Raw genomic sequence first — 21,291 nt, forward strand, 5'->3', positions numbered from 1 at the left:
GTTAGGCAACACTTGAAATATTGGGAAAATGCAAGTTAAAGATACTATGTGTTTCCCTGAGTTCTCAAACTCTTACATGATTTTGCCCCTGAAACAATGTCCACAGAGTGAAATTCTTTGCTACTAGCATATAACCACTGCAGAATATTTATATAAATAAGATTTCTGCCCCTTATCTCTCTTTGGCATTTACTAGCTACTTTAGTAGAGGGGTGGCATTTTTTATACCAGTAAATGCCCCTTGCACTGGATTATATGGTGTGCTGCAGTGTATGAGAAGGTTACAGAAATTCCATTATTAGGTTTTCCTACTATACTGGACCAAGCAATGCAAATAGGTCATACAGAACTTCACTAACACTGCCCCTTCTCCTCCTTCTTTCTTTACAGTAGGATGCAAAACATTTTGGTAGAGGAGATGCAGACTCGGGCTAGCTAGTGCATGCCAGCCTGCTGGAGCCTGGTTTGCTGCTCCAGTCACGTGCTTGGGTGGTTTGGCAAATGACTTGTGCTGGCCCCCCAGCCCCACTGTGCTCTGTGGCCCATTGCGTGATCTTTCATCCTCGTGGCAGGGTGGCTTGTATCAGGTTACAGAGGTGGTGGTTGTGCCTCTCAGACCCACACACTGATCTCCATGGTAGGGTAATACTTTGGTGTCTCTGGAAGTCTTCCCTACTTGAGTCAGAGCAGTGCCATGGATACCTAATGAGTCTGCAAAGCCAAGATGTGATCCTTTCTCTCCTTTTGTAGGAACTTGTAGGGTAAGGAGATCAGAGATAGTTTCGTAAGTATATCAATCAAAGAGGATGACTGAGTGAGGAAAGCCAGAAAATGTTTAGGACGTGCTCATGGTATGTTTTTTTTATTGTTTTATACAGGGAATGGTACGTGGATGGGCGGATTCTTGTTGTCACAGTGACATTTTGTATAATCCTCCCTTTATGTCTCCTGAAGAACTTAGGTAAGATGAAAATGCCATTACGAGAATCAAAAAGAGGAACCCAGATATTGTGCCACTGATGGCCAAACTGACAATTCTACTATAATAAGAAAAATATGCTCCCATTGTTATCTAAGCAGCCTCCCTGATCCAGAAATAATCTGTCTTTTGAGCATTTTGAAACAAGTAGGCCTAAATTATCACAGTGATTGAGCTCAGTATAAACCAGCTTTATCCGTACAATTGTGGAAATTGATTTTAGAAGTTATAGTTAAGAGGGTCTTCATTTTATAAGGTAATTCAATTTTATGTGCAGCCCATAAAAACAAGTTCACAAATGGTGAAATTACAAAAAATGTTACTTTTCTATCTGCATGAAAATTTTTACTGATGAGGCTAATTGGAAGCATTGGACTTTGAAATAAGATATGTACAGAGAATTGCATTTTCAGATGTGTTTAAATTCAATTGCAATGCCAGTAGGTACACAGTGTATTATTTTAAAACCATGCTGGTAACAACATTTGGCACCAAAGTCCATTTGGGATCTTCCTTTTTGAGATAAAAACCCAAACTCAGCTGACATGACTCAGGGAACCTGGGTCACATTCAGATTGCAATTGCACATTTTCAGGTTTTTTTCAATTATCACAGCCTCTTTTAAAAGTAAAGTTAGTTAAACTGTGGTAAAGGTGATCCTGAGGAAGTCACAACAGTTCAGAGCAAGGCTTAGGCTTGCCCAAAAGCTAGGAGACTTGAAAGACTTTGGGAGACTGCCACACCAGCAGGACATGCTTTTGTCCTGCCCTGAAGTTCACAATACATATTAAATGTTTAATACATTTGAACTTTTCATGCAGAAGCAAAAAGCAGTAAAAACCAAGATAAGACTAATAAAACTATTGTGTATGAGACTGCCTCTTAATTTCTTTCAGGATACCTTGGCTATACCAGTGGATTTTCATTAAGCTGCATGGTATTTTTCCTGGTAGTGGTAAGTTCAGCTTGCTTTCTTTGTTGGATGAATCACTTGGAATCAGAATTGTTAAGGTGTCGGCGATGAAAAGACTGGAAAAGCCCAGCTGTCAGCCAAGCACCTTGTTTACCATTAAACTATGTCCTCAAATGAAACATCTACTTTTGTGTTTTTGAACACTTTTAGGGATAGTGACTCCACCAATTCCCTGGGCAGTCTTTCCAATGCTTTACAACAGTTTCCATTAAAAAAAAAATTCCTAATGTCCAATTTGAATGCCCCTCGGTGCAACTTAAGGTCATTTCCTCTCATCCTGTCACTTGTTACCTGGAAGAAGAGGCTGAGCTCCACCTGGCTACAGCCTCCTATCAGGCAGTTGTAGAGAGTGATAAGGTCCCTGCTCAGCCTCTTTTTCTCCAGGCTGAACATCTCCAGCTTCCTCAGCAGCTCCTCCTATGACTCACTCTAGGCCCTTCACCAGCTGTGTTCCCCTTCTCTGGATATGCTGCAGCACCTCAATGTCCTTGTTGTAGTGAGGGGCCCAGAACTGGAAACAGCACTCAAGGGAAAGCCTCACCAGTGCTGAGTACAGGGTAATGATCACTTCCCTAGTCCTGCTGGCCACACTATTGCTGATACAGGCCAGGATGCCCACAATTCCACTGATATTTTAATTCTAATTTGCTTTTCATTATTATTTTAGCAATTAGCTATCTTTTGCTTTTATTCTAGGTTATTTACAAGAAGTTTCAAATTCCCTGTGATGGACAAGGGCTAAATGCAACATCATCTATACTATCAAATAGCTCAGAACATACGTGTAAGCCAAAGTATGTTATCTTTAATTCCAAGGTATGTTTATTTTTATAATACTTACTTTTAATTCACATAATATATGCACCTACACTCCATATTCTTATTCTGATCAGCACCACAAAGGGCCTGATTCTCCATGGTTCCACCTGTGATCCAGTGGTTAATGCACACTGGTCTTACAGAGATGCCATGGTGAATGTGTCTCCTTGCAGTGTAGTCCTGCCCTGGTAGTAGATGTGTTAAGGCTATGAGTCCAAGCTATCACTGGACAATAATTGCTCTCTTCAGGAGATTTTTCCTTTCCAATGCTGCTTACTATCCATGCTGCAACTGTGCCTTTAGGCTGTTGCTCAGTAGAGGCTGAGTAGGCCACATCTGCATCCAAAGCCCATAACCTCTGTCTTTCTGCACACAAACCACTTCTTTGTAACAGGGTACATGTTTCTGTAGCCATGGAGTGAATTGGACTGTGAAAAGGATATGGTTGAAAGATAATCCAGCAAAAATATGGTTGCCTTTCAGCTGGATGCTTCCCTCCATCACCACACAGCTGCAGAAAAAGTTGGTCTAAGAGAATGTGAGAGGGCAGCTGTCTCTAACTGAGAGCAGGAGGATGGCTTCTGTCAGCTGTGCTGGGATGCAGTGCTCCCAGTGAAGCAGCACCTTATACATCAGGACGTGGTCCTCAGGGCCTTAGTCACTTTCATTGGGAATGCACATTTATAACAGCAGTTGAAGAAGCCAAGTGAAGCACTTTTCTTTGGCTGCGGCTAGCCATCACCCCAGATCCACCATGATGGACCAAGAATTAGTTAATTTGTTGTGCCATGGCAGCTTAGGTGTAGGTATATTTCAGAAAGCATTGAAAGGTAGTCTTCTTCTGCAGTGTCAGCATTTGCCTCAGATCCAATGGAGGCACCTTGGAAGGACTGGTCCATATGAATTAGGCACACCGGAGCTGAACTCCAGAGGCTTGCCCTCAGGGCCAACAATTTGCCAATCATTTTAGCAACTTCAGTGTTTGAGAGGAGAGACAGGACAGTTTCACAGAAGGATATCCAAGGTTGGCATAGACCTGGAGGTCACCTGGTCAAACCCTGTGCTGAGGCAGGGCCACCCAGCACTGTGTTGAGGCAACTTCTAAATATCCCTACAGATGGAGACACCACAATAGTACTGTGCTGTGAGTGAGGGAGAGGTGGCAAAGGCCTGAGCAAGGAAGGACCTCCAGAGAGCAACCAGCACATTTACTGAACCTGTCAGGCCTGGGGTGCACCATAGGATGTCTTGTGTGGGAAGGGGATGCCTGTGACCAGCACAAGCAGATCTCAGAGGGCAGCACAGAGCTGCATGTAGAATAGACGCATGTTGTCCTTCGGGGAGGATCTGTAATTTCCTGTGACCTCTGCTCATACCTGTTCCCTCAGGAGAATGGAAGTGCCTGAGCACTGATACCATTTTTGAAGTTTGGCTGAGGACTGAAACCCACCCGAGTTCTTAGTGGAGAAGGGGCTGAGGTCCCACTTGGAGGCCTCCTGCGCTTTCTGGTGACATAATGGTCTTTCTCTTTCCCCAAGAAAAAGCATGCTCCCTCCACAGCCCTCCTAGTCCTTTTGTTGGCCTGGGAAATTAAGGGATTCAGTCTGGTACCTTGAAATATCCATTTCTTTGTAAGTTCTGCATTCCTGTTCTCTTTTCTTACAGTCTGGATACGGGCTTCCTCTTCAGGACTTCAGCCTTAGCACCATGGGTGCGCACCCCTCTCCATGCCAAGGCAGGGTAGCGTAGCGGTGACCCACCATACGTCCCTTTCACGCATGACACCGTGCTAGTAACGGTGGCAGTAGCTGGGCAGGCAAACCCATCCCAGGGGGCAAAGCCAGCAGCAGCGTGGCATCCAGCTCTGTGCTCTGCGAGCACAGTCAGTGCTGTGCTTAGCCACCAACGCAAGACTTTGTCCTCCTGTTGAAAGCGCGCTGGTTTCCACATATCATTAAACACATGCTAATTGACAGGTCTTCTGCCTTCTCAGAAAGGCTCTCAATATTCGGTTGAAGAGTCCAGCGAGCTTGGAGCTGAGGTAGTTGCACATGGAACATTTCTTCAGACCACTGGGGGAAATACTTCTTCTTAACTTATTTTCTGAAATTCTCTCTGAACAGACCGTGTACGCTTTGCCCACCATTGCTTTTGCGTTTGTGTGCCACCCATCAGTCCTCCCGATTTACAGCGAACTTAAAGAGTAAGCCCTTCTTTTTTTTTTTTTTCCAATAGTTTATTGTTTTGAACCGTTTTACATGGAAAGTGTTAGCACAGAGGTGTTCTGAATCATTTGTGCCACTCAGAGGCACGCCTTCATAACACCCAACAAGCGTGGCTGTCAGCTAGGAAATCTGGCCTCCCAGGCGTGCTGTGCCTCTGGGGCAGGGGCAAGGGAGGGGGAGAATAATGCAACTTGGGAGTTTTCCCTGGAAGTACACAGCAGCCTGGGGAGAGCCAAGTTCTGCCGGTTGATATTTGGCATAGGAGAGGCGTGTGTTCTGCTAACAGTGTTTGTTCCACAGCATTAGTGCAACTAAAAGTCTGTTGCAGTACCAGGAAAGTAAAAGTGCTTTCAGCCTTACTGGTACTAAAAGAACTTTGTTGGTACTGCTGTCTCACTGACACCTCCAGCTGGACTGCCCTCAGACACTTGCTGGGTCCTTTAAATTTTAAGTGACTTGAGCAGGTTCCCAGGTACCATTAGGGCAACCTTTTGTGGATTTAAAAGTCTGAGTTTAGGTACTGGAGTGTGAATATTTCAGAATAAATATCGAAAGATTAAATGGTTACACTTAACCTATTTTACAGGTCAGCATAAATCCAGTATTTTCTACCCATGGGGACAGAAATATTTCTCTGCAGTCATTCAGAACATTTTGGAGGTTTTTTTCTCTCTGTATAATTTTATGCTTCCTTCATTTTGACCTTTTAATTTAATTACCAAAGTGTTTCATGGTCATCCTCTCTCCACATGGCTTCACTGTTTAAGCAGGTACAGACATAGAGCAGACTCACAGGTCACACCCACTATTTTTTCACTTAAGCCCCAAGAAGGGTCCTTTCCCTAGTCCTTTTCTTCTTTGTGCAGCTGTCAGTGAGTTTCTGTTTTAAATGAAAATGCATTCATGAGTCTCCCCAGAATTACTATGCTTATGCAAACACCTAATACATTTTGAAACAGCTATGGAAAAATCCAGCCCAACCATTCTTATGTGTTCTTTTCTTGTTCTTTCTCCAGCCGTTCACAGAAAAAAATGCAGTTGGTTTCAAATATCTCATTTTTTGCCATGTTTCTGATGTACTTTATGACTGCCATATTTGGCTATTTGACTTTCTACGGTAAGTATGTGGTTCTTTACTGATCAGAGTAGAAAGGGGATACATGTAAAATCAATAGTGTATCCCAGCTGGAAAGTCCCATCCACTTATATTAAAATACTTTTCCAAATACTTTTCCTTGTAGTTCTCATATTGAAGGTATAAATCCTTTCCTCCTTTTCCCCTGTGGATGAAAAGCACAAGTGAAAGTATTATTTGCAAAAGGCATTTTCGAAGTATGAGGGAGAGATTTGTTTTACAGAATTGGGGATTAGCTGGGCCCCACTAAGATTTTATTCCAAGGTCCTCACCTGAATGATGTGTGCATTGGTAATGGCTGAAGCATGCATATTTGCAAAAACTGAGACAGATTTGAGAGCAGGTCCTAGGAAATGAGTAACAAATTGGCCATCACAGCTTTTTCACTTTCTTAGTAACACTTTCGTCATAGAGGCAACAGACCAAATGTTTTCCCTGTGTCCCTAGAGCTGACCTCTTTAGGTCTTGGTTTAACAAACTGGCAGTGAAGGTGGGGAAGCTTTGAGTGTTGTCCCAGCTCAGCCACCAAAAGATGATTATCTCAGTGTTTGAGACTCCCACCCTGTCTCTTTGCATGCATATCAATTCCGTTAACAAACAAATTATGTTGTATCACTAAAGGATACAATATGTATACCCTAAAGGCACAATTGTTAAGTAAAGTAGGATAAAATATGAATCAAAAAAATGAAAAATATTCCCGGGAATGTTGCCATGGAACTGCCATATTCCAGTATCATGAGAATGTTGAAAAGTAGTGTCTTTTTCCATGGACTGTTAAGGGGTTACAAGACAGGTGACAAAGCTGATGTTTGCCTTTTACCTCAGAGTCACCCATCAGTCTTCACCACCCTATTCTAAGTGGCATTTTTGTTACAACCTCCTCATTCATGATAATGTCCCTTGTGAGCCACCAATTACAAGAGAAAAAGAAAAGTAAATATGAAATGTGGGTTTTTTTTTTTTTCTCTAAAGCTGTACCTATCTCATATTTGCTTTCTCAAACTCTCATTCTGATTATGAGGCCTTGAGTATACATGTGTTGAAGTAACTTGAGGTCATCTGTTCTAATTTTCCCAATAAACCCACAAATAGGCTGCAAGTGACAACAGCATCAGCCGTTCTCATCCAGCTGCTCCCATCTAACACATTTTCGTAGTGATGCATCAAATTAGCAGCCCCAGGGAGCAAGTGGGTGTAAATCAGCATGGACCCCTTCGCTTTGGCAGGGAGGAGATTCTGATGTGATTGCCCCAGGGATCTGAGGAGGCAGATCTGTGGCGCTCCTCTCTGGGAATCTCCCACATCCCTCAAGGACGAGGGTCTGGAGTCCATGGAGGAGGTAGGGGCTGCGTCCTTCTGGCCCTCCTGAGGGGGAATGGCGGAGGAATCCCTGGGGTGTCTTTTGTGCCTCCCCCCACATTAGGCATCCCTGTTCTCCAGCACTGACAGCCCACAGGTGGAAGCTGTGGAGAGCTCTGCTTGGGCTCTGCAGTGTCAGTGCAGTGACAGGCTGCAAAAAAGACACTGAGGGAATATAGAATTCCTCCATAAAATTCCTTCATGCTTCCCCTTGAGACCCTAAAGACCTTACCTTTCATATGTTCACTTACAGTGTTCTAACCCTCTTCTCTACCCTTACCTGGGTAAGAACAGTATTTTTATTGTGACCATTTCTTCTTTACACCAATAGTACTTGTCTGTTTGCTGTGTTCTCAAAAGTGTTGCAGTGATGACTATATTTACATTGCAGAATTACAGAAAAGAGGTGTTTTTCTTCCCCTAAAAGGTCACAGTGTGGTTGGGCTCTGTGGTGTATCTAGCTGAAAGGAAAACAGACCTTCAACTGTAAGCCTTGCCCTTCACTTCCTACCTGGCTGCAGCCCGTGAGCGGTACAGAAGTTGCAGTCTGTGCTTGCAGGAGCAGAGTAAGCTCTGTGTTGCAGAAGCTGTGCATGTGCCCGGCTTGAAAACCCCACTCCTGATCTGCAGGGAGGTGGGAGAGCGTTTTCTTTCTCCTGGTGGGGATTCAGGCACTGTGTAGGTGGTGTTGACCTGTGGTCTCTACCCAGAAGGGTGCCCTGGGGGGAGTGTAGGCATTTTGCCAGAGGATAGATCCCTCTGCCTCCAGGAATACATAAGGTTTTCCCGAGTGACAAAGATGGTAAATTAGACATGGCCACTGAGTTCCCTTTAAGAGCTGTTATGTTTTACCACCAGCTTTCTAAGATTAGCAGGCAGAAACAAAACATGGGCCTAAAAAGGGGCAGCAAGTGTGTTTGTGGTGGCATGCTTAACAGCCACCCCTTTAGGTTATTGCTCTTGGATATTTAAAAATTACAAAGCAAATATGTAGGTCCCTCAGCAACTTGGTTTTCCTGCTGGTTAGTACATGCAGACCTGCTCTGCACTATTTATCACAGCTTCAAGGAAACATTTTGGCAGGAGGTTGTATTAAAATATTGCCAGCACCTCCCTGTTAAGCACCCTCTGTGATTTGTCTTGGCTGCTGGGGCTGCTGGCCAGCGTGGAGCTGAGCTGCAGGCTCTGCTGGCAGCCCTCAGAGGAGCTGCTGAAGGATTTGAGTGCAAATGTCAGAGCGTCCTGCTGAGAGATGACCCAAGATAGGCTTTGTTCTCAGTTGAGAACACGGGCACTGCTTTTTGCTGGAAGTCTATTTGCTGTTTAGACTAATTTAGCTCAAGACCTTGCAGTTTATATTAAGTTCAGCCATTGCAGTGCATGTGTTTATTTTTATATCATTTGGAACTTCAAAGAAAGTCCACAGAACCAATTAAAAATAGCTGATTTCACTTTACCTATTTTTATATAAATGTATATATGTAACCAAGCTTTCCTGTATGTCTCACTGTTGTCTTTTCTACAGTGAAAATTACCTTAGACTTAGGCATGTGCTGTCATGAATTAAGATGCATTCCTAAATCAGGCCGCCAAAGGATTAAACTGGAATAATGGGATCATTGAGATTTTGTTCAAAGTGCTGTTTTAACTCAAGGATGTTTCATTCCATACTGTTTTGTTTACAGATAAATCACTTGTTGTTCAAGAAGGCTGTTGTTAAGCAATGATTTTTGTGGACTAATTGCCTTTTTGCCAGAACACTTACCTTACTGTGTTCCCCATAGAGAATGTGCAATCAGATCTGCTTCACAAATACCAGAGCAAAGATGACATCCTCATCCTGACCGTGCGCTTGGCTGTGATCGTGGCAGTGATTCTCACCGTGCCGGTGCTGTTTTTCACTGTAAGTAAAAAGATCTGCATGGTTTGGAAGTTGGTAACAGCTGTGCACAGCACATTTCTTCAAACCACAATCCAGTGATGGCTGGGACTACAATGTTACAGCTACAAAAAGAGCTTGAGCTTGGATTAGTCTTTTCTCATGCCAGACGCCCACTAACTTTTAGAGAAGTTCTCTATGCAGTAAATAAATAAATCACTTTTGGTCTTAAATCTGTTTTAAATTGAATCCACACGTGTCCTCTCTTACATCACATCACTTTACTGGAGCAGGCTCAGAGGTGAAGTTCCCTTTAAAGTGCAGAAGGATTCAAAAAGGCATGTTAGAAAGAGAGGAATATCCTACTGCACATGCACATGTACAGTTCTGAAATAGCAAATTAATTTTAAGGAGTATTTCAAAGGACATTACTTCAGGCAACCCAAAATTTCTGACAGATCTATGCAGCACTTGTCACATGAAGAACCGATTAAAATAAACATGGGAAGCTTTGAATTGGCTCATAGACTATTCTTGACAGAAAACTTCCTCTCTTTCTCTCTCTCTCTCCCCCTACAGGTGCGTTCATCATTATTCGAGATGGCCAGAAAAACAAAATTTGACTTATGCCGTCATGTTTTGGTTACTTTTGTTCTTTTGGTTATCATCAACCTGTTAGTCATTTTTATCCCATCCATGAAGGATATTTTTGGAGTTGTAGGTAGAGTATCCTGGTTTTGTACTACTAATATAAAAACAGTTGCTAATGAGCAACGCAATAATTAGCTGTTGCTGACAGTTAACAAAACTCTTTCTTTTGAATTTTGCAGGGGTCACTTCTGCCAATATGCTGATCTTCATTCTTCCTTCGTCATTGTATTTAAAAATTACACAGCAGGATGGATCAAAGTTGACTCAGAGGATTTGGGTATGCATTCCGGTTCCCATCAATGCAACACTTCCATCTTGTCATTCTCTTTAATGTGCTAGGTGCAAAGCAGAACTAATCTGAACATATGTGTGAGCTCCTTTACATTACATTCCCTCTGTACTTCAGTCAGTTGGCAGCTGTCTTTGCCCTTCTCCTTTGCTTACCCTGGGAGTCCCCTGGTGGAGGGGCCATGCATGCACAGCATCTTGTGTTATGGGGAGGCCCTTCTTTGTGGGATGAGGTACTTCCCTGGCTGGCAAGAAGCAGCAGCTGTCAGCACGGTGCAGGAAGCCCTCCAGCCCACTTCAACAAGCCTTTCAGCACAGCAAGCTCTCTCTGCTTCTGTGTGTTGATCCAGAAAGCATGCAAAGTGCTCCATTTGCAGTATTCCTCATGGTTTTAACAAACCCGAGTCAGACATAGGGCGGTTGCACACGAAGCAGCCAGCTGAAGTGTAATGTTAGCCATTTGGCATACGTGAGCAAATAGGAATGGACCTTGGAAAGATTTCCTGTGAGTCCTAGAGAGTGCTGCATCTGAAAAGATGCAACACTTCTGTGTATTCCCAGTCTAATGGGGCATGCACTGGAAGCATTGTACAGTCAGACCTTTCTTCTCTGAGCAGGCAGGTAGAAAACATGTTTCACTTTGGTTGCATCCACAGATCCCATGACAAAAGGACTGAACTTAGATGAACACATATCTGATGGGAAGAATATACTGATTTCTGTGAGGCTTTGGAAAGAGCACAACTGATCAATCCTAAAAACAGACTCACTTAATCTTTAGAGGTGATCAGTGTTTAAGAAGTGAATTGAAAGGAGAAAAAAAATTAGTTTAGTGTTCAGCAAGTAATTATTAATGACGCTAATCTGTTTAATTATCTGTTGGTCTTGTCTTTACCAGACATGCTAGCTGGTTTTAGCTGATAACTTTAATACACCACCTTGTACATCTCCTTAAGAGAAGTTAACATAGTTGAATTAATTGTCTTTTCTTTTTATTCGTTAATCTTCTTTCCTTTTTTTTTTTTTTTTGTTTCAGGCTTCTCTTTTTTTGGCACTGGGGGTATTGTTTTCCCTAGTGAGCATTCCCTTGGTCATCTATGACTGGGTACAATCAGGAGGCAGGGCCGAAGGCCACTGAAGTTCACCTTCTTCTCAAAAGAAGATACCCCTATTTGCTACACACCAAAACTGCAACCATCCATTCTGTTGTCTATTCCACCTTTTGTGAGTGTACTCAAATCAAATCCAAATAATGGTTATCCAGTACTGAAAATACTGTCATGGGAGTATTTTCTTGCAGAAAACAGACCCGTTCTTCCAAACAGGCATATCACTCTCTGATCAGCAAAAAGTGTGTGTTAATTGTCCATGAGATTTTATAGAGCATCACTTATAGAAATTCATCACAATTAGTTTCCCCTCCTCCACCCATGAATTCCATTGTTCCATTATTTTCCTTAGCCCTCCAGCCACAAGCTCTGCTCCTTTATGGCAGCAGTGCCTGTTGCTATCAATTCCAACTGGAGTGTTGTCCGTTCCCATCCTTCCCCCCTCTTTTAGCCAAAACTCTGCTCTCTAATTGTATGCATTTGGTTTGTTGGTTTGTTTGTTTGTTCTGTTGCTGTTCCAGGCACCATTTGCCTCACTGGGTTAAGTGTAGCATTCTGGACACAGGCATGGAAAGCACCACAAGAGCATAGCTGAGCACTGTGTAAGCGTAGGTCCTAAATCCGGTGCTTCTCTCTGATGTTTTGGGGGGTAAACCAGGCCCAGAGCTTGGCCCATTCATGCCTCTGGGGAACAGACTGTGTGTGTCTGTGTGTGCGTGTCTTTGTGATGCGGAGCAGGGAGCAGGAGGACAGCCACCACCATCAGCCATTATTCCTCTGGCACACTTGAGTTGGAGGTTGACCAGAACTTGACCCCAAACCATGAGTACTTAAGTCTGAAAAGAAGCAGACATTTGAAGATTTCCATAAGAAGTCTGCATTTTCTTCAGCATTTAACTGTTTAGTAATGCCCCATTGCTCTCAGAAAAAAAATACCAAGCTCCAGTTTTATCAAAACTTATGCATTTAATCATACCTCATGCCTTTTCCATACCTTGTAGGGACTGGCTCCTCTCTTGTGTCTTACCCTCCTCCCACTGAAGTCAGTGGGGTCTTTGACAGCAGTGGGAGCAGGATTTGACTCACTCTGCCAAACTACTAGATTCCTAATGGAAATTGAAATCTGCAACATTTCTTTAAACAAACAGAAATACTTTTTATATTTAAAAGATTTCATTTACATTTTTCATTAGTTCTGCATAATAATTAGAAGATATTCTACTAGCAGAAACACTGTAACTTGCAACAGTTGTCCACAGAATAAGCATTTGCCTAATGCCTTACAGCTGGTGTAGAGAAGCACATGTAGAGACTCAAAAGTTAAGCAGGTGATCACTCACCGTCCTGAGCAGGCATCTTCTATTAGTGCACTGCCAGCAGGGTAAACGTGTTCACTTTATGTCATTCACCATGTGAGCTAAAGAGTGTCTCAGAATATGGACGTGTCTCCCACTGAAAGAACGGATGGCTATAGGGAGCCCCGCTTCATGCCCAAGGGCTGTGATGCCCTTGGTATGCTAGAGCCATACCTGTCAGTATGCAGTGACCCTCTTGTTCTCAGTAGCTGGTTCATTGACAACTCCCTTTTTAACTGTGGAAGCAGACTGTCATCAGCTGTGAGGAACCTGTCATTGCAACTTACTCTTTTTAAGGTTAGCGATAGAATATTTGGGATCTTGGGATTTCTGTGAGCCACTGAATTGCTTCAGTTGCCATTACCTTGTAATGTAACACCTTATCACAGCTTGAAGTCACTGAGAGTTGAGATCACAGAACACATCTCAGGACCCTGAAAGTTGGTTTCTAAAGATAACATCCAGAGAGGTTGGTTTGGGGCCTTCCTAGAAATTTGGGAATTGAGATGCAGATTGTTCATGCTGCAGAAACTAAGCCTACTAAGCCCAGACTGCCAGATCTGTACCTTAGCATAGGCAGTGAGGTGCTTGCCTCTGATAATACTTCACTGTGATCCAGAAATAAGGCAGAGTGGATTCCACAGGCTGCCAAAGTACTTGGAGTAGTCCAACAGCAAGAACAAAACTGGGAACCTCCCAGCAAGGTCTCTGGTACATCATCCTTTCTTCCAAGCACCTCCAGCCTTTAACATACAAACTGCTGAGCTACCTGGTATTCTTCACTAAGGTCCCATGTACTTTCCTGTGGCTGGTCTCAGACCCTTGTCTGTGATGGTGCAGGTTCTTTCTGTTTCTTTTTGTTCTGTTCCCTTATGGGACTGATCCCTGCCCTTATTCACAGAGAGCCTACAAGACCAGGTGTTAGGCAAGCTCTGGGGACAAGAGCCTGTGCTTTGTTCCTATCTCTTTGCACTTCATTCCAGGCGTCTTCTCAGCTTGGGATGTAAATTTGTGGTTTTCCTTTTGCAGGCACCCAACCCTCAGTGGTCACTGCAGCAGAAGCCCAGCATCTCACTCCATTCTCTGACTCAGCTTGCATTTCAGCTTTTGAGGTGCCTTATAATCTCTCTGGATCTTATCCTAAAAACTTAACTCAGACCTGAGAATGCTGTGCAGTGTTATCCTTAAGATGCTACCAAGCTCTCCTGCTTCCCCCCCCCACCCCCTTTATCTTTCTTCTACTACTGATTAATGAACAGCACAGCGCTGTGCATTGGGGGGTTGTGAGAGATGAGATCCTGGGAATGATTTTCAAGTATACAGGTATGAGCTAGAGGATTCCAGCAAGGTCACATATGTGACATCTCCCTCCTCCTTCCTCCCCCGCCACCGCAAATAGTCTGTAGTCTGTTATTTGAAATATGAACCATTGAGTTTTGGCACCCAACTTCGACTTGAAGGGCTGTTGGGTCACTGATTGTTCATCTTCCTAAATCTCCTCCATCATTATTCCTCTCTCTCTCCTCTTTGCTGTTCTGCCTTCTCCTTTTCCCCAGTTTATTTGTATACTGGAGTTTTATTGAATAAATAGGAAGAATGAGCTGAGTGTGCATAGAAGTGAAATTACCCAAGGTACTGAACCACCAAAGCATGTCTTATATACTGAAAAATAGATACCCAAAATATTAAGTCTTTAAGCAGACTTTGTTTCTGGGTCTCATTAAAAAAAAAAAAAAAAAAAAAAAAAAAAAGAAAAAGAAAAAGAAAGAGGGAATTTTGCTTAGACTGATTTACTGGCATCATATTTATAGATATTTATGGAAAGGAATCATGTGTTTTTTGATGTCTTTGGTAATGAACGTGAAATAACGTGCTTTTTGTTTTCTCATCAGGTTTATACATTCTTAACAGAATGCAATAGACCCTGCTGTAACTGTCAACATCAGTGATGGATGACAATATTTGTATGAGGTTATCTGTAAAATATACTGCTGTTATTCAGTTCATTTGGAATAGTGAACCTGTAACCACGATTGTACGAGTCCCACATTTTAGTTAGGATTTTAAAAGCACAGTGAAATGCTGTAGGAGTTTCTCTGTTGTAAAATTAATAGGATCCAGAGTACCATATCTACTTAGTAGGTGATAGCATGCTTTCTTTTCATGGAGAGTTTATCACTATTGTGAGCACTGCAAGTGTCACAGACTGGATGCAAAATTGCTCCTAATAACTGCAACAAAAAACTTCAAAATTCTTATTTGTGTAGTAGCAACAATCGAGTGGTGAGGAACAAGGAAGGACTAATTAGAAGCAGGGACTACTAATAAGATTGTAAGAGCTAATCCTACACTTAAAAGACAGCCTTGCTGCCTCTCCTAGTCCACAGCACATTGCAAAGAAAATAGTTACGGGCTTACAGCAAACGTAATACAACTGCCCTTCTCTGTCCAATGCAAACATGCCTAGGTAGTAAAACACAGTAAATTGTTATTTGGGAACAGTATCTCGGGGCAGTGACCTCTCTGGGTGATGCGTGCTCCTGGTCAGAGGGCCAATGCCAAATCTGTGCACCAGCACAGACCTTTTGTAGAGCTGACACGGACCAAGTGGTGCCTGGTACATGTGCAAGCCTAGGGCACAAGAGCTGCTGTCATCCTGCGAGGTCAGGGATGGGGATGCTCATCCACTCCGAGGGCTGCTCTTCTGAGCCACATGTGAACCCGAAGCCTGTGCTCCACCTGTAATAGGTCACACATGCAAGTGTGGGTTTTGTCTGTACATCTGCCTTACAATGCATAAGCGCAACACAGCTCTCTGATATTGAGTATTAAACAGTAACAATTAATGGTATGTCTAGTTTAAATTTATGCATTTCTTTGCTTGAACCTTACATTAAGGCTAAAGAGCACCTTGGTCAAAACAAAACTTTTCATGTGGTGGTGTCCCACCTCCAGTCCTACTGCCCCACCCCAGTGCCTGTAGGAGAAAGGCACCACAGAATGTACTCAGCTCCATCAGCAGCTCCATGGGATGGCTTTATCAGCTGGCACCACAGTGCTTTCATAAACAAATCCCCAGAGCCCTTGGCGTCAGAAAATCCTTATTTCCTGTAACGTACAGCAAAGAATGTTTTATTTGTATCTAATGTAAGGATTTCTGTAACAAACTGTGAAAAAAAAGGATAATTAATTAATAAAAGGTACAGGGCTGGAAAGTCTAGAATTCACAAATTGTACACATACCTGTGTTTCTGAAGACAAATCTATGCAGTTGTGTTGTATTGTAGGAAATTTCATTTTTATGTACATATATATTGTAAATAAATAGGATGCTGTATATTTTTGCAGTTGGTTATCCCCTATGAATAGAAGTGTTGAGATAGGCTCTGCATATTAAGAATAATTTTAATAGAATTACAAATATTTTAGCTTCTTAGCAAAATGTATATCCTTTTCTTTCTCCCAAGAGTTCACAAATTAAATCCTAAACTTGAAATTATAATTACATCTCTAAAGTAAAAAGAGAAATAAAAGTTCCAGTTAAATTGCTAGGATTAATTCCAGTGCATGACTCCCTGTTTTCTCAACAGCAAGTCTGCCAGTCTTCCTGCTGGGTAAAATATCTCCCTTGTTAAAGTGCCCCTTTGGTACCCAGATACCTCTTACCTTCTCAGCTGGGGTCAGTTGGGAGTAAAGTGCTGAAAAGGCTTTATGGAAGAAACCATGGCAAACTGCAGCCAGCAATTTGACTTAGTATTACGCCGTGTTGTATCCAGGCGTGTATTTACCCAACTAGTACAAACAGAAGTCAGGGCAGAGCTTCTGCATTTCCATTTTCAGGCATCAGAAATGCCAGTAGTTCTGAAAAAAAAAAAAAAAAACAACAGTATGACAAGTCAGGGATCAGCAGCAACCAGAGCAATTGGTGCCATTTCCAGCCCCTTCCCTTCCTGCAGAGTCCTGTGGCTGCTCTGCCTCAGACCCTGCCGCTCTCATGAGACCAAAACGCTGGCACCTGAGGCTGCCAAGAGCTTCCCTCGCCAGGGACTGCTTGCACATTCCACTCTGTGAACAAGCAGAGGTCATTAGATAGCTGTGTGTCCAGGGGTGAGGGCTGGGTATGTCCTGAGAGTGCATCCATCAGAGGCCTTGCATAGACTTTCTCACTGGTAAAGCATGGAAATGTTGTTTCAGGACTGCTGAAAAATGGAGGTTAAGAAATGCATCTAAAAATAATTGTGGGTTTTTTTCCATGTTTACTTTATGAGCTTGGATGAGAATGAAACTTGAAATAACATTTGCTTTTATCATGAGCACAAATTTGAGGGGAAAACCCTATATACAGTCAGTTTTACAGAGCTCTTCAAAGTAATACCAGTGTATGTTTTGTTTTCAGTGTTATAGCCAACAAAATAGAAACTGAAAAGGTATTTTTCCATTTGACTTGAACTTTACATTGTTTATAGAAACCTGGTTTTAGTGTCCCAACATATGCTAAGGCTCACACAGATCTAGTATAAACAATGTTGTTTGAATGATGTATGCTTGATACAAGCTCATCTCTAATAGATTGTTGAAGTGAGTCATCAGTAATATTTTGCTCCTTTTAACATGACCTGTTAACTTTGTGCTGCTCATATCCAAATAAACAACACAGTTTTCAGTTTCTATGTGTAAATAAAATGTATCAAGTTCTATGATCTCTCTGTTACCTCTTAGTTTTTAAACATTAAAATTGGGATCTGAATTAATGTTGGGGCCATACTCATTCTTCCAAAGGGATGACGATGTATCATTTTAATGGCTTGAACAGCAAATGCTCTCTTGCCCTATCCACGTATTTTCACTGAATTTAGGGCATGCAGCTCTTGCAAAGCCAACTACATTAGATTTGGTGCAGTATATAGAGCAAAGCATCAACAAAAGGCTATGGAACATTAAAGTGAAGTTTCTGATACAGTTTTAGAGGGACTTGAAGCTGGGGCAGATGGTTACCACAGCCTGTGGTTGCTGAAGATGACAGCATTCCTTATGGCCAGTACTTGTTTCTGTCTGCTCTTAGAAGACTGAGTGAGTGCTTGCCAGTCTGTTTCAAGGTCAAATCAGGTAATTTAACTTAAAGGGCTGCTGTTAACTTGGGTTTGAGTTAAGATGTTAAACTGGTGCCTGAAGTGACCAAACCCCTGCCAGACTCTTCTCAGCTGTGGAAGCAGAAGCTATTAGCAGATGTATGAGGAGGATACCCAAAGACAGTAATGTCTTAGGCAGCTGTTTCTGCCAAAGTACCTCTGTCAAAGCTTTAAAGGGTCTGGAAAGTACTCCCTTTTTTGCCTTTGACCACTGATTTTACTAGTGTTCAGATTATAGTGACCACCTACAAAAAGGCCTCTTGGCTAGAGTCCAGTCAACTGAAGAGCATACCTGACTGCACAGGATAAGTACAGCTCCCCAAGCTCCTCTGCAGGAGAAGTGATGAGACCATTTGGGTATCAGAGGATCCTTGGAAGCCACTGTCTGGTCCCCAAGCCCAGGGATGTATCTTAAAGCCATAAACCTGGGAGTACAGAGGAACAAGCTTCTGCACTGGACTGGTCTAATAGTCTCTTCTGTTTGGCATACATTTGCACACACTTCTCTACCCAGCCAAACTTAATCCTCTCATAGCCATATCTTAAGACATAGCAACATAATTTAGGGAGCAAAGGAAAAAAGAGAAACTACAGTTCTTTTTTCTCCTTGCTTGCAGAGACTACGACAAATACCTGTTGGCCTTCTGCAGCGCAGTCTGACAGCTTCACCTGAAGTTCACCTAAAACCACACAGCCAAAGTTAAAAACACCAATCTCCCTTCCAGCCACATGCTTCTAGTTTTGGCTTGTATCCCCAAAGTCAGCCAGATCTGTTGAGTACATCTGACTAGTCCCTGTCCGTGAGTGGGGAAAAAAATTACTATTTCCTAGGGCAAGCAATGCTCTTATCTGAAGGAAGACATTCCTCCATATGGTTCAACTGGGGTCTTAGTTTGACTTAAATTCATGTGAAATTGCATTTAGTCTTCAAGCTGAAGCCCAAATTCAAGCCACTGTTAAGATGTCTCATTCTCCGTTCTACTAAGAGCTGGGAGTAAGAACTCACGCCAACTTAAGAAAGTGCGGAGAAAGTGGAGATGGTAGGAACAGGCACAAGTGGTAAGTCCACTTCTAAGACTTTCTGACCACAAACTGAATATGGGCTTTGTTTCCTGTGAGGAAGCTTCCTTCCCTGTTCTCAGCCCCATGCAGTAGAGCAGCACCCTTTTTTTGCAGTCAGTTGTGTTAAGGATCTGTGGCTGAAATATTGACTTCCTAACACAGATCCCAGAGTGGTTAGACAGAAGTTTTCAAACAACCCAGCATCTGCATTTTTCAAATATTAAGTGGCATGCACTTCTCTTTCAGCTTACAGTTATGGCAAATGGAGACTCTTAAAGTGATCAGTGTTACTAAATATCATGGCACTGCCAAGGGACAGTGCTGCTAACCTGCTTAGTGTGCCTCAACCTTGTCATGGCTCACTGCCTGAAAAATGCAAGGTTATTGGTATTAGAAAATGGTGTTGATCAGCTAAGTGTTAGACAATATGGCTGAGAAAGTAAACCATGATGGCTGGGGTGGCACAGGCCAGCCCTGTCTGAGAGTTGATCTGCAGATAAAGCCACATTGGGAATTCCCTGAGCTATGAAAGCTGCTGTCCTGGAAAAATGGAGTAAAGTGTGTAATCAACATGAGTTAGAATGTACCCCAAGAACCACGTCCTCTCCTTAAAAATGCTACCTGGCTTAAAATGTCAGGTCCTTTTCCCAGAGGTAGCCAGATCCCCTTCCTCCTGCCTGCCACATTTTCTTGGTTTAAGACAATTTAAAGAAGTGGACACTCTAAAATTAGTTACCTCCCCTTAGTTCCAACCAATCCCTTTCCACCAATAAAGAACTAATACCAGTAGATAAAAGTGGAAAAAATAAGTTTACTAAGAAGTGAAACAGCAACAGGCAAAAAATAGTGAATAACTCAATAAAAAATTGCTAAATCTCACAAACTCCACAGGAACAAAGAGACACCCGAATTGGCAGGGTACTGCCCCCTTCCAAGATAGCAGCCCCCACTGCCAACTGGAAATAGGGAGACAAAGGGAAAATGGTCTCAGACCCAAACCTTTTAAAGGGATTCGTGCCTCCTGACCATCCCACAGTTGCGGTTCTGGCTGTGCTCCTGGGCTGTAAACAGACAGTAATGATTCTTTGGACACAGATGGATATGGAATAGAATAGTATTTTGGGTTACCTAGGACACACGTACCTTTGGGAGAATGTTTGCCCACTGAGCAGCAAACCTGAAGCACTGTCCTCTTGCCAGTTATGAAAAGCTAGTGAAATTTTGGTGGAGATCATCACCTCAGACTAAACTCCTTAGACGTACTAAGTACTGACCATGCCCTTGACATGCTCCCATGTGGTCTTCCTTCCTGGACACTTTTTAGGACTCATGCTCGGGTAAGTTCCCAAAAATTATTCTTTCCAAACCCCACTGTTTTCCCAGCAGTGCTTACTTTAAGCTTTGCAACAGCTGGACCATCCTTGTTACTGCCCGCTATAGACCTGTCCCACAGCTCAGGCAAACCTGCCAGCTCCCCTCACCTTGCTTAGGAGGAGTTTGCTAAACCATTCCCCTTGCACAACACTGAATGGCAACAACCCTTGCACAGAGTAATTTGACAGTGATTACAGGGGTGAAAACCAAGTATCAGACATGGGAGCATCTGCAGCTGCCATTTCTCCTCCTCAGGCTCATCTCATGAGCTCATCCTGGTAAGCAGCTGATGAGGATGAGAGAGGAGGGTCTGTTGCCCAGATGTCTCCCCGGCCAACAGAGCTGGATGTGCAGTCTGTTACAGAGATGGGGTGAGAATGGTGCTCAGGAGCACCACTGCAGGAGCCAAGTGCATTGAGGATAAAAAAAACTTGTTCTACCCCAGGTAATTATAAGGGAACATAGCAGAGTCAGGCGTCAAGGTATTGGAAAGTGTTAGGATAACAAAGAAACTCATGAAGAGGGTGGAGAAATTTTTACGATGTGGGATCAGATTAATGACCTGTACAACAGCTGCAGTAAAAACAGCAGCATACAGATGCTACAACATTTGTAGAACACATTTCTTCAAACCATAACCAAAGCCTGTAATTTACTAGGATGTTAAAAAAAAAAAAAAAAAAAAAAAAAAAAAAAAAAAAAAAAAAAAAAAAAAAAAGGAAGAAAATTATATGTTCACTGACTCACTGACACAGCCAGTTCTTGCAGTCTCTGAAGTCTTCTTGGGCTTAGTGCAGGCAGCAGTTCCCTGTAGTAGTTCTTATATAATAGCTGGATTTCCTATTAATTTTCAGATACTGTTTGTAGATAATCAGAGAAGTACCAGATGCTGGAGAAACAACTTCCCTGACATAACAAGGAATTATATATCTCTTGCAATTAGATCATCGC

General features: G+C 42.7%; 1 protein-coding gene across 2 annotated transcripts in view; it reads left to right on the forward strand.

The window, feature by feature from the left end:
• SLC38A1 (solute carrier family 38 member 1) overlaps positions 1-17,526 on the forward strand; it is a 42,390-nt gene extending 24,864 nt beyond the window's left edge. Inside the window, exons 8-17 of one of the 2 annotated variants that reach the window (XR_008437146.1) lie at positions 879-961; positions 1,876-1,934; positions 2,649-2,768; positions 4,895-4,974; positions 6,013-6,113; positions 9,278-9,396; positions 9,952-10,093; positions 10,203-10,300; positions 11,348-11,535; positions 14,668-17,526. Coding sequence is in view for 1 of the 2 variants with exons in the window: in XM_053977716.1 (XP_053833691.1) it covers positions 879-961; positions 1,876-1,934; positions 2,649-2,768; positions 4,895-4,974; positions 6,013-6,113; positions 9,278-9,396; positions 9,952-10,093; positions 10,203-10,300; positions 11,348-11,449 (904 nt within the window). In the remaining variant the exon portion in view is untranslated. Of the gene's footprint in view, positions 1-878; positions 962-1,875; positions 1,935-2,648; positions 2,769-4,894; positions 4,975-6,012; positions 6,114-9,277; positions 9,397-9,951; positions 10,094-10,202; positions 10,301-11,347 lie in introns of both variants that reach the window. The other variant, XM_053977716.1, reaches the window with a different exon arrangement.
• Positions 17,527-21,291: the final 3,765 nt, after the last annotated feature.

The sequence above is a fragment of the Vidua macroura genome, chromosome 5, assembly GCF_024509145.1.
Source record: "Vidua macroura isolate BioBank_ID:100142 chromosome 5, ASM2450914v1, whole genome shotgun sequence".
Lineage (NCBI taxonomy): Eukaryota > Metazoa > Chordata > Aves > Passeriformes > Viduidae > Vidua > Vidua macroura.